Source organism: Echinops telfairi, unplaced genomic scaffold, assembly GCF_000313985.2.
Source record: "Echinops telfairi isolate 266 unplaced genomic scaffold, ASM31398v2 ScPeMD7_7458;HRSCAF=8496, whole genome shotgun sequence".
Taxonomy (NCBI): Eukaryota; Metazoa; Chordata; class Mammalia; order Afrosoricida; family Tenrecidae; genus Echinops; species Echinops telfairi.
The window spans coordinates 14549648-14563456 of record NW_022111358.1 but is presented as its reverse complement, the minus strand read 5'-3'; the positions used below and the strand labels follow the sequence as shown (position 1 = coordinate 14563456).

General features: G+C 43.2%; 1 protein-coding gene across 4 annotated transcripts in view; it reads right to left on the bottom strand.

Annotated features, from left to right (window-relative positions):
- Positions 1-1477: 1477 nt before the first annotated feature.
- Positions 1478-13809, bottom strand: part of TUBD1 (tubulin delta 1) — a 30967-nt gene continuing 18635 nt past the window's right edge. For all 4 annotated transcript variants that reach the window (XM_045299968.1, XM_004707001.2, XM_045299967.1 and 1 more), the window contains exons 7-9: positions 8689-8829; positions 6747-6930; positions 1478-2178 (exon numbers count right to left, since the gene is read on the bottom strand). In XM_045299968.1, the coding sequence (XP_045155903.1) occupies positions 2076-2178; positions 6747-6930; positions 8689-8829 (428 nt within the window). In that variant the 3' untranslated portion in view covers positions 1478-2075. The remainder of the gene's footprint in view (positions 2179-6746; positions 6931-8688; positions 8830-13809) is intronic.

Sequence of the window (13809 nt, the reverse complement as noted above, 5' to 3'; positions counted from 1 at the left end):
CAGTTACCCAACCATTTCAGAAAGCTTATTTTCAAAGCATTCTGGATTTGTCTGCCCAGAAACTTCTTGTTTCATGTGGTCTTGACTGGGGGGCCATTGGCTCCACACAGGTCAAAGCAGAGTCATTGCCGACACCAGGGCTTCTCGTGAAGCTCTGGCGTTGGCTTTCTTGGGTAAAACTTCAAGCCTGTACTCTAATGGCAAAAGTTAAGGTAATACTCCACATTGACCAGGGAAAAAAGTTATTTCCCATACGAATGTTTATAACAAGCTTCCAAATATGTAAGCATCGCACAAACCTAGTAATGCCACTGTGAATCATAAGAAGAGGTTTTGCTCCCATGCTGTTACGAAGAGATTAAACAGGCCCAGAGCTCAGTGTAAAGCTGGGATTTACTTCTGTTGTTGACCAGCAATTGATTCCATGAGCCTCCAAACTGCAAACATACATGTCCTCCTGGGTGCTTCGGAAGCCCCTTCTCAAATGTCTTTCTGGAAACAGCAAGGTCCCTCAGAAGCAGCGGTACTCCTGCGGGGACTCGGCTGCAGGTTTTTATTTACACTGGGTCTGTCTGGGAAAATGTTCCGTTTTGGATCTTAGCAGTGTTTCCCAATTACTTTAAACTTTGTTTTGTAAAAAATTGTATCAAAACTCTTTTTCAGTAAACTTGGGTTAACAAAATGCAGCAGTGGGGTGTGCCTTTAGTTGCTGAACAGACCCCGTGGTGCATTCCTTAGAAGTAAGATAGGGTTCAGTATTTTAAATCATAGCAACAGTTGATAAGAACAACAGCAAAAAAGGTAATCATTTCCATATGGAATGAAAAGGAAGAAACCAGTGAAGTTGGGAACTATCATTTTTCCATATAAAAATAGAAGTCACTACTAGTAGATCTGGCAGAAAGGGCAAGTGATCCTATGTGTTTCCCATTTTACGTTTGTTAATACAGTGCATGGGATGTTTTATTGAAAAACATTATTCTCCTGCAAACTTGTGTTTTTTCTTTTTGACTCAAGCCCCCTTTTGTGTGTGTCAGTTTCAAGCACTGATGGTGAGCCTTGGGTAGAAGCTTTTACGTTCTTTTTTTTTTTTCCCTCCCCCTCCCCCTCTACTTTCCCAGTTTCGCCTAACACACCACTGGTCCTGTAGGGCTCATCCGCCCTGGATTCTCTGTATTTCCAGTTCCTATCTGTGGTCGTCTCTGTGCATTGCTGCTCTGAGCAGAAACATTGTCCTCAGGGCTCGGTGAGCCAGGATGTGTTACGTTCTTTTTTTTTTTCCCCTCCCCCTCCCCCTCTACTTTTACCTTCTTTACTGTAAAACATATAACCACATTCCAAATCAGCTGGAGCCACTGTAAACCAATAGTTGAGTAAAATTTCTGCTCTGGCATTCCAAGATCTAAAAGAAAACCTGTCCCAATTTTCTGCTGCTCAAAAAATGTCAGAAAAGAAAACAAAGTGAAACTTCAGTTGCTTTTGTATTTAAACATGACATATATTTATTATAAAAATCCTGACATTCTTTTCTTAAATAGTTGCTTATGTAGAAAAAAATCTTTTTTTTTTTTGAAAAAAACTTTTATGACTTTTTACTTTCAGATATTTGTTGTAGCTTTTGACAACAGCTCCCTCTCGTGGCTCAAAGCATGCACTTTAAAGATAAATACATTTATATATTTATGTACATAATTGGAATTTCTTAGCTTAAAATTTTGCTGTAGAGGTTTACTTTATATTTAAAGAATTTTCTTTTTCAGAAAAGAGGGATGATTTAGGAATATGAGGGCAAAATGGAATATTCTTTTTTCTTGGCTATTCCAGATACGAGTCTCAACAGTTCAGCAAAGGGTTTCTAATATTGTTTGTAGAAGAACCAATTTTCCCCCCTTAAAAATGTAAAGTAACTAGAAGATGTTTTCACTGAAAACATATTATTTTCTAATAAAAATATGTCCCTCCTTTTTTTGGGGTCTAGTATGCAAAATGAAACCAGCATTCCACTGTTACTTTAACAAATAAGACATTGAAAACCTTAAAGAAATGGTATTAACAATAAGTTTTTCAGTTCAAGATCAGAGGTTACAGTAACTGGAAATGACCTGCTCTAACAAAGAAAAACTGTCCAAGAAGTCCTCTTCTTCAATTCCAAATTTTGTGTATTGATGGATGTAGGCTCTAGTGGAAAAACAAAACAGAAAATATAACTAAAAAATGTCAACTGAAGGAATAACCTTTCATATCACACAATAAACAATCCTTTTCCTGCTGATGAATATTAAGATATTGCAGAATCCCTTCAAAGTCTGCCGCACCACCTCAAATGTTGAACTCCTAATACCACCAATATAGTGTGAATACAACTTTTATATGTACTGGGCAACCAAACACTTTGTATGACTCCTTGGCTGGCATATTCACTTTAGAGCAGTGGTCTAGAACCAAAGCTAACCCACAATCTCCTCAGAGCTTTCTGTTCCCTTGATTGCTTGCCTGAAAGATTCACAACGTTCCAGTTTATCAGGTTTCCTGTCCCTTGGTAGGAACAAAGTTGTTTGCCCCGTGGGTAATGGGACAGGACCACCACCTTCCACGGTTCATGGCCGATGAGAAAACGCCCACGGCTCAGCCATGGGAGCTAAGGAACCACTGGCTGGCCTGTCTCTCCACCTGAGAAAATGGACAGTTGCCTCTGGTTCCCTGACTGAAGCTGCACACTTATTAGTTACTTCGTGTTCCCAGTCTCATCCTGTCCTCTCCTCGATGAAGAACTTGGCTGATGTGTTAATGGCTCTTTGTAAACCTTCAAACTGTGACCTGTCCCTTGTGTATATCTAAGCCTGCCCCTAAAATGCTCCGCACCCTGGAGTGTCTTACTGCAGTGTCCACCGCACCCTAACTTTTCTGTCTCTTTTGTATATAAGTTTTCTCCTTGCAGATAGTACCCTCTGGAACCCGTTCAGTTTTTAAGGCAAGAATCGGTCCTTACATTCTCTTACATCCCTTTAGCATCCACGAGAGTCACATGAGAAGAAAATGAAGCCCCAGTTAAGAAATGGGAAAAAGACATGAACAGACAGTTCACCAAAAATGAAGTACACACGAAAAAATGCTCACGATCACTAGCTGTCAGGGAGATGCAGATTAAAACCACAATGCTAGAGAGGATGTGGAGAGATTTTCGGTGGATTTGTAAATACATACAGCGACTGTGGGAAACATCATGGCGATACTTAAAGCAACTGGGAATTGAAATCCCGTATGATCCAGCAATACCAGTAATAGGCATGTACCCCAAAGAAATATAAGAGCCACACCATGAGTGACTGTGTGCTCTCCCATGTTCGTAGCAGCACAGTTCACAATAGCAAGAAACTGGAAGCAGCCCAAATGGCCAACAGTGGGAGAATGGACAACGAAGCTATGGTGCGTGCACACAACGAACTATTATGCATCCCTACAAACTAGTGATGAAAGCATGAAACGCCACATGACACGGAAGGGCCGAGAAACCATTATGCTGAGTGAAGTAAGTCAATCAAAAAAGACAAGTATTGTATGAGTCCACTAACGTCAATTAAACAAATCTTAGGGGCAATGACTGAACAAAAGGGGAGAAGGCTACCTACCGGCCATGAACCACACATCACCTCCCTGTTGTGCACTCCCCAAGAGCCACCTTGAAGGAGGAGATCTCCCATTGTTTGGGGTCACTCCCTCAAGAGGGGGAAAATGAGAGATGACCATCCACTTGCGGCTATAGAACATCGAGACAAGGCTGGGGCAAATCAAGGGGTCCCCCATAGGATTGAGTGGAAATCCTGGCTGGAAAACCAAGCCAAGAGCAGGGGAGGGAAACGTCCACATTTCGGAGGAGACACTGACAGACTGTTGGTGAGTCTGGTGGGTAATAGAGGAAAAGTAGCCTCACATCAAGAAGGGGTACTAAACATGCACTGTAGGAAACTTAGGGGGACAATGGACTAGATTTTATGTGCCTGGGTAGACTCTATGAATACACTTCTACCCAACTCTCGGTGAGCCATGCTATGGACTGAACAGCATGATGACCGTGGACCCTTGGACGCTGACTGTGCAGGCGCGTGGCATAAAGTAGGGCTACACCAGAAGGACTTAACCTAGAGGTCCGGGTGAATGAACTAAGCCCTGCCCTGCAGTGCCTGCCCCCTCGGGCTGAGGACTGCGGTCTTTGGAAGGGAGAGGGAACAGAGAGGGGTCGCCCCAGGACTGTGGAAGTGGCAGTCACTGGACCTTGGGGGGAACCTCCAGCTGGGGGGATGTCCACGGGAAAGGGACCAGAATCACTATGTATTTAGCACCTCGATACCCTCCTTGTGGTGACGTGACAGGTTTTGATGTTGGGTAAGGAACTGCTCATGGCAGAATGGATCCAGGAAGTTTCCCCCTGGTGCTAAGCCTCACACTTAGGGTACACACAGCTCAACAGAATGGGAGACAGGACTACGCAGGACAACATCCTGCGGTCCAAGGTGGATCTGTACGTGCAGACCCCTCATCCCCACGGTGTCCAGAGTGCTGTGTCATTGGGAAAACGGCGGTCATCGGTGCAATTGCCTTTTACCCCAGGGAGGGGGGAATGATTGACAATGTTGTACTTTTTTGTTTATATCGGTTCCTGTTTTCCTGCCTTTAGTTTTGTTGTTGTTATTTTTCTCTTTGTTTGTTTGTTTATTTGCTGTTGGTTTGCTGCTGGTCCTAATGTAATGGGTCGCATGGAGGTTCTCTTTTGTCAAAAGACAACTGCCAAAGTAAACCTCAGTCATACATATTCCATAGACAAGCAGATGGAGCCTGGGTGCCTACTTAACTCTAGCCCCAATACAAGAAGAGTTACTTCTGATAGCAAGGCCCTGCTGGATACTGCCCTTCATGAAATGATCGCTGAAGATAAGGGTGCTGCAGCAAAGTGTGGGGAAGAGAGCAGATGGTGCCCAGCGATCCGTCGGAATAGTGTCTGGGGTCTTAAAGGCTTTTATTCAAAAAAGCAGCCATCTGAGTGAGGAGTCAATTAAGTCCACGTGGAAGAAGCAGATCAGCCTGTGTGATCCAAAGATGACAGTAACACAATTCAAATATGATGAAGGAAAAAGTGTCAGAGCTTAAATTGTGAACATCTAATTTACGGACGTCTGTGGAGGACAGTGGGAGCTAAAAACCCATCTGCAGAGTATCTAGTCAGATGAAGCCCCTGGCAGATCCGCTCCAGCCCCAGGCAAGGCGTGGAACAGCCTGACTGTCAATCAAACACAGATCACTACCCTGACTAGGCCAGATCAAACGTGATACTTGGCCAGTTGACCTTCCTCTAGACCAGTGGTTCTCAACCTGCCTCATGCTGCCACCCTTTAATATAGTTCCTTACGTTGTGGTGACCACCCAGCCATAAAATTATTTTCCTTGCCACTTCATAACTGTAATTTTGCTACTGTTATAAATCAGGGACCCCATTGAAAGGGTCATTCGACCCCCAAAGGGGTCGTGACCCACAGGTTGCGAACCGCTGCTCTAGACCCAACCTGATTTTGTTCTAGGTGCAAGGATCTCTTGCTTGCTTCTGGCTTTTTAAATATTGTGGAGGTCTTTTCTTTCTTGCTCATTGTGGTATTTTACCTTTATATTGCTATTGTTTTATCCTTACCATTTCATTTTTGTTCTTTATTGTTCCTGCTGGGTTTACCAGTTGGTGAAGCACAGAAGGAGTGGATGCATGGAGATAATAACCGATGCACGGGTTGGTAGGGGATGTAGGGTGAGGGGGAGGGTGAGGGGGTTTCAGGAGTAAACAGTGAAGCCGGGAGGAAGAGGGCACTAGAACTGAATGTAATTATTCAGCTCATTTTAAAGGCGATTTAGTCATGGGGGGGAGAAAGTGTTCTGAAATTGATTGTGATAATGATTGTACAATTCTTGGCATGACTCAACGATGAATTGTATGATGTGGATTATGTGCCAATAAAACTGGGGAAAAAAGGGCAATGAATGTACAAATGTGCTTTACACAATTGATATATGTATGTATGGATTGTGGTAAGAGTTGTATGAGCCCCTAAAAAAAATAAAAAGGAATTTTTTGGGGGTAAAAAGCAGCAGCAGCAGCAGCATGTCCTGATCTGGTTGTATCCCAGCCCGTTCTCCACCCCATAGAAAGTGACTGGGTTCAATGTGAACTGCTTGGAAACCTATCAATCCAACTCCAGGCACACAGGGACGCCTCTCATGTGCTTGTTTTGGCATCAAGTAATGGCGGCACAGGTCAACAAATCTGAGAAAGCATTTCTTCTTGTCCAGGAAAGCTGAAGAGAAATTTCTTACTGAGCAAGGCAGCAGCTCGTTCACCCTCCCGTGGATCTTATTTGGGAATAAGATTTCGATGTTCATTTCATTTGGCTTGGAATCTTCCCATTAACCAATACTCCTATTCCTGCTGCTGAAATGTTAGTATGATAATCAGTCATAATAATTCTAAGCAATTATGTACTAGACTGGTGCTGTCTAATGTGTTTGTACATTTTAATCCAATAGACTCCCCAGCACACGGTCTCCTAGTTATGACCCACTGTACAGAGGAGTAACCATGGCCTAAGTAAGATGCCAACGAATCCACACTGAGGCTGTAGGAACCGTTCTTACTCTAGATCTTACCTGGTATTTACATTGTCTGCGAAACTCAGAAAGAAAGGTTTGGAGACTAACACTCTACTTACTTTGAAGCAAACATATTCCATGCTTTGCCCACAATCAGATCAAGTGGTTTTACTAAGAACTGGCTGTTGCTGACCAATGTGGCAGACTTCTCATATTTGTTGAAGGCTCGTTGAGTTTTCCATGCATTAAAAGCATCAGCAGGCGCTAACCAGGAAGTATAGAGGGCTGGATCTTTAAATCCCCCTAGAACACAAGAGGAAAAAGGCAGGCCTTCGTCAGATGGAGAGACACCGCGGCTGTGACAAGGGGCTCTAACAGAAGGAGCAGGAGGTGCAAATGAGGAAGGGCCAGGCAGGGTTGCATTGTGCTGTACGTGGGGTCACATCACCGGAAAAACTAGCTTCTTTGGATTAATCTGTGTTCATTAGGGGAAAGTTATAATAATTCACACCATTTAGGAAAAAAAACCCAAAACTAAAGGATTAAGAAATTTTAAAGGTCACTTTAACTGCTGAAGATGATGACCACAATGAATGTTGTTGTTGACTTTCTTTCTGTATGTAAATTTACATGCCTGCTTCTGTGCTTTGCATTTTTCATTCACTGCTAGGCTGTGAACTTTCCTCCACGTCAAAAATATAAGTCATCTTTAAATGTCCCTCATACGACTCTATCGTAACTTATTGAACCCCTTTCCTGTGGTTGGACATGGAGCTTGTCCCGCCTGTTGTGAACAGCGCTGCAACCAACGTGGCGCACGTGTGCTTGTGTCGCTACTTTCAGGTCTCCTTGGCTTGCACTTAGGAGTGGCATTCCTTGGTCATAGGCCAGCTCTATGTTTAACTTCTTTTTTTTTATTTTAAAATCATTTTATGATGTTTTACTTCTTAAGGAATCACCACACTCTCCCCCAGTGGCTGTCCCAGTTTGCATTTCTACTAACACAGATGAATGTCTAGGTCCTCCGAGCTTCACCGACGGTGTTCTAATTAAAAAAAAAAAAGGACTTTTGTAACCATCCTCTGGGAGTAAGGTGGTACCTCATTGTGGTTCTGATCTGCCTCTCCCTAATGGCTAATGAAAGGGACCTTGGGGTGCTGTCAGGTACGCACTGGACTGCGAACCACAAAGTTAGCAGTTCACACCCACTCGCTGCTCTGAGGGAGGAACATGGAAGCTGTCTGCTCCTGTAAAGATTTACCAAAAAGAACAATTTATAAGCCCTTGGAAGTGCTACATAGCTCGTTGGAAGTCAGAATTGACCCCAGGTGAGAGGGTTTGGGTTTCATAAAATGAAGCATCGTTTTATGGCCATTTGTTTATCTTTGGTGAAATAGCTCTTCAAATCTTTGTCTTGTTTTCAATGAGGTTGTTTGCCGTTTCCTTGTGAAGATGTGGGACTTCTTTATCTATTCTAGATATTAAACCCTTATCTGATATGTGGGCCCCAAGAATGGGATCCCAGTCTGAGGTTCTCTTCACTTTGCGGTAAAGTCTTGTAATGTACAAAGAGAAATCTTTTTTTTCCACTCCCTGTCAATTTTATAGGAAGATTCTTGTCACATGGACCACTAGTTGCTCTGCAAACCTGTTCTCCTTGCTTAATGACAGAGCCCCCAAATTGTAATTCAGCTCATGGCTTCCAAGCATGAGTCATGACACAGCAATAGGACGGCAATGCAGGGGTGGCAGGTGCGGTCGGGAGGAGGAAGTGCACCCTGCTTTACTTGTTCCTGGATGGCTGGAAGGCAAGCAGGTGTCCTGAACTACAAGGACAAAGCACAGGGCGAACTGCAGAGGCACCAGGTGTGGAGCAGAAATAACTCAACTCTTGTCTTGTGTAAACCACTTCTACCTTGGTTTCCAATCACACACTCCCTGAAATAATGGCTTTATTCCCTTTTGCCATTAAAACACAGTTATCATTTTCTTCCCTCAAGAACAAAGACAAGGATCCTTTATCATCATCTACGTAAAATGTGCGTCTGAACTTCAGCTTACCCAGATCTGCACTTTGCACGTCTTTGCCACGAAGGATGACCAAGTTAGCAATGGAAGTGTTAAAATGAAGCTCCTTGTTGCAAGGTGTTTTGCCAAGAGTAGGCAGTCCTGATACAGGTGGCCGGACGTGCCAATTGATACCTACAGCCAAAGGGGAGAAAAGGAAAAGACTTTCTGAGTGGTTTTCAACAAGAGGAGAAAACTATCTTGTGGTCTATGCATCTTTCATAAATCTCTATTGATAGGTAAACGTTTTTTCTCTGGAAGTTTAAAAATTCTTATCCTGTCAATACAAAGTTACTCAAATGACTCGATTCTAGGGAAAAAAAAAAAGGCATGAAATAGTCACCATGCATGACTAGTGGATGAGGCACACGTGTATGATGAGCTTCTATTTCGCAAGAGAAAAGGAACGACTGATAACATGTAATTACAAGGCCGAATCTCAGGAGCATTAGACTAAGTGAAAGAAGGCAGACTGACATGTCTACCTACATACTGTATGATTCCATTTCTCTGATATTCTGGGAAAGGGATAAACATCAGACCAGTGGTTGTCAGGACTGGAAGTAAAGGGATGAGACTGGCTACAAGGTTACGAGGAAACTTTTTTTAGAAAATGGAAATAGTGTCTTAATTGTGGTGATGACTGTATACTGTGAAAATGCATAGAACTATAATAAAAAGGGTGAATTTTAATTTGTATTCAGGGATAAAACAAAAAGTTAAGGGTCGTACATAAAAACGGCTGAAAATTCATTAGCATAGGGGTATTTTAAGAAAATATACTCATATCTGCTGATAGAACAAAATCTTTGGGTCTGACATACCTGAAAAAATATAGAAAACTTGTGGGAAACAGATCTGGGAAGAGAGTGTATGTGGACAAACTCTCAACGTTAAGGAGTCTGGGAGGCCAAGGCTCCCATGGAGGAAACCTTCATGTTCGTGGGTTGGAGATAGATCTCATTCATATTCTCCTAAGTATAAGTTATTCCCCACGATGTCCCCCCATAATAATGCCAAATTTAAAGTGCTGCTTGCAAACACGTGGTCACTGACTATACACTGGGAGGTCATCTGCTTGAAGGTTACCTCTGAAGGCTGTCAGTCATCTCAGGCAATCAGACCCTATTGTCTGTCCCACCCTAAGGAGGGCCCACTCCCTTCTGAGAAGGATAGTGGATTGTTCCCCGGAAGGAGAGCCCAAGACACCTAAGGTCAAGCCAAGTCAGACAACCAAGGTTAGGCTGCCATCTTGACTCTAAAGTCCTTCCATCTTGTTACCTATACGCTTTCCTGTCACATGTGTGCCTCTTCCTATTGTGTGTACAGCCCAGCGCGACCCCTCCTGTTGCGTGTATGCTGACCGCACAGCCCCCTCCTGTTCTGCATGTGCGTCCGGTCGCCTGCATGCCCTAGGTTATAGACACTCGGGGGATTACATTTCCGCTTCGCTCTGCGCAGACCTGGCTCTTCAAGTCAGGACCGAGAGGTGAGCCCTTGCATGCTTCATTTTGTCTGATGTCTCTTTAATTTACCCCTCAATTACACAGCCGCCCCTTAGATCCATTCAGTTTGGGGGAGGCTGGTCCCCCACAAAAATTCATCAAAAATACATAATCTAATTTTAAAATTGATAAAGGACTTGTACGACACTCAATTACGACACTCAAGCAGCCAACAAACACATAAGCAGATAGCTGTGATCATTATCCACCAGAGAGACGTAAATAAAAACTACGAAGAGAAACAATCTCACGTTGATAAAATGGCACTGATCTTAAAAACTTCAAAGTAAAAAGAAGAAATCAATAAATGCTGACAAAGTGGTGGGGAGATTGGAACCCTCATTTACTGTGGGTGGGACTGTAAAACGGTACAACTACTAGGGAAACCAGGATGGTGCGTCCTCATACAGCAAGGACTCGAGAGACCCGGAGGTCCAGGACTCCTCCTTCTAAGTACAGAGGCTAGGGATGGGAAGCAGTCACATGAATAGACATGTGCACACCTATGTTCCTTGTAGTACTATTCACTAAAGCAGAAAGATGGTGTACACACATGGAGTACTACACAGACATAAAGAATAATGGTGAGTCCTCGAAACCCTGAGGACATGATGCTGAGTGAAGCAAGTCATCACCCAAGGAAAATGTTGTCTGATCGCACTTTTGCAAGAAGGGTTCAGTGAATTGTGTGAGAACTAAAACTTGATGGGGCTTTGCGTTTCCATATCGCATAACCCTTCTGTACCTTTGACAGGAGAGTCTTACCATTTTTCTATCACTTTAGCACCCACAATGCCATGCTCATATATTTACATGCTGCTGCTATGTATATTTCTATATCCACACCCGTTTTTAGGGGTGTTATTGTTGCCAAACGAGTATCTGTCACATCCTTTACCAGAGACGTGCTTTCTCAGAAGCCCGCATAGTGATGCCGTCTACCTTGGTCAAGCTGTGGGCTTCACCCATATTCATGCTGCCTTTCTGTCACCCAGACTAACAGGTGCTTTCTGTCTTGAAAATGTGTCTTCCTTCCTTGCCATCCCTGGTAACCACCAATGAGTGACTGTCTCTGTATGTATGCATTAAACCTGCGACTGCTGGAACAAGGAAAACTACAGTATTTTCCACTAAAGGGAGAAATAGAAAAGTCGTAAGACAGTATCCTATCAAAGCAGATACAAGAAGCTCTGGTGGCATAGTGGTTACACATTGGGCTACTAACCACTAGGTCAGTAGTTTGAAACCACTAAGAGCTATAGTCATGGAAACAGGGACAGTTCTACCTTGTCCTGTAGGGTTGACGAGGGCAGTGAGAGATGTGGGTACATGTATAATCACAGGTAGAAGTATCTCAGCACAGATGGATATGTAGTCATGCATGTATACATATGTAATAAGCCATATAAAGGGCACAGGTATGAATACTTTTAAAAATTATGTGTGGATATATATATTATATATATATTACAAATATATATATAATATATATATATATTACAAATACTTTTTTTTTGTAGTTAGTTCAAGGACTGTTTGTTGGCCTTTAGGAGTATTTTCCAGTCCAGTCTGTTGGGGCACCATGCCCTGGCCCCAAAGTCCACCTTCAGCATTCCCTGGGGACCTCACCGCTCCATTCCCTTGCTGTTCTGTTGCACCCCCTCAGTGTTTTGCCTCGGTGTGGCGGGGTGAGATCGGGCACAAATACTTTTTAGTTAATTGAACACCTTGAATGATTAATTTGGGGGCAGAAAGCTTTAGGACCATAGTCTCCAGTGACAACTCCATTAAGTGGCATAATCTAGTTCACAAAGTTCATGTTCTAATTCCCAATGTGGGGGGTGAGGTCTGGGATGTTGCACATAACCAAGGTCTCTACCTGTCTGGAATGAAAGAGAAAGAAGGAAATCGAAGACTTAAGGAAGCAAGGCATCTATTCGTAGTCCACATGAACCACAGCCCCCTTCACCTTAATACCAGAACTAGTGGTGCCTGACTACCACATCGACCATTCCGATCGTGCCCACACAGAAGATCCTTATGGAACGGTTGGTTAAAAAAAAAAAGTGTCGATCAGAACCCAAATTCTTAAAAAGTCCATACTGTTGAGATGAGAGGACTTCCTCAAACTGTTGCCTCGAGATACTCTTGAAACCTTGAACTCAAATTGCTCCTTGAGGTCCCGTTTCAGCTAGATAGTAGACTGGCTTGTACATGAAAAAAGATCAACTGAGTAATGAGCTGCTTAAAAAAATATCTATAGCAGACCAAATGGTCAAAAATCACGCTGAAGCAAGGATGAGGGGCAGAAAAACCAGGTCCTAGAAATGATACAACCAGAACAGAATGAATGAGAACAATGACACGTTGTGAGTAATGTAACCAATATAACAATGATTTCTGCTTCCATACAGTTATCAGCCCAGAAAACCCCTTGGGGCCATTCTACTCTGTGGCGTGGGCTTGCTGAGTCAGAATGGACTTTGTGTCCCCTAACCGCGGACTCCCACGGTTAGGGGAGTCACACGTGTATGACAACATTCTAAGTTCAGAGATCCACCGTAACTCAGAGGAGACGCTAACACCCTAAAGCCCAGCCTGGGAAAATGACTAAAGGAGGAACGCCGAGTTCCCTGACGTGTTAACAGGTATTGCTAGAAAAACAGGTACCGCAGCCAAAGTAGTCAGGAAGTACTACCTCGAGATGGGAGCTTCCTGTTCACTTTCAACCCTCGGGCACTCTAATTTAAAAATCCATAACATATATCAATAACTGATGCAAAATCGACTTTCATGGGAAAGAAGCCTAAGTTATTTTATTTTGGAGAGTTGTAGGGGACCAAAAAGACTTGAAATCTCAAGCACAATTTATGAATAGTTATCAAGTGTTACACAAGAAAAAGACCAGGCAGACCCAGCATCCAGGGGAGGCTATCAGCACAGTCACAATGGCCCCCGAGGGCTTACAGGGAATCGTGGCTGAACTAGGGCTTTGAGAGGACAAAGGAACTGTCACAGAGCTTGATTGGTGGCAAAGAAGTTCATGACAGTTGTAGGGAGGGCCACAGAAGTGGGGTAGGGCTATGAGTGGGAAATGTGCATTAGGCTTGAGTCTTAATGAACGGTTCTCAACCTGTGGGTTAAGACCCCTTTGGGGGGGTCAAATGACCCTTTCACAGGGGTCGCCTAAGACCATTGGAAAACACATATTTCCAATGGTCTTAGGAACCGAGACACTGCTCCTCTATCAGTTGCCCGGGAGGTCCGCCCACATGCAGATATACCCACATAGAGGAGTACCGGGCGTGAAGACTGTTAGTCATGCTACACTATGCTTCAAGATAAAATTTCATTTATTTGTAATTAGAAATAAATATTTCATAATATATAATTACATATTGTTTTGTGATTTATCACTATGCTTTAATTATATTCAATTTGTAACAATGAAACCACATCCTGCATATCAGATATTTACATGATGATTCATAACAGTATCAAAATTACAGTGATGAAGTAGCAACAAAAATAATTTTATGATTGGGGGGTCACCACAACATGAGGAACTGTATTAAAGGGTCATGGCATTAGGAAGGTTGAGAACCATTGC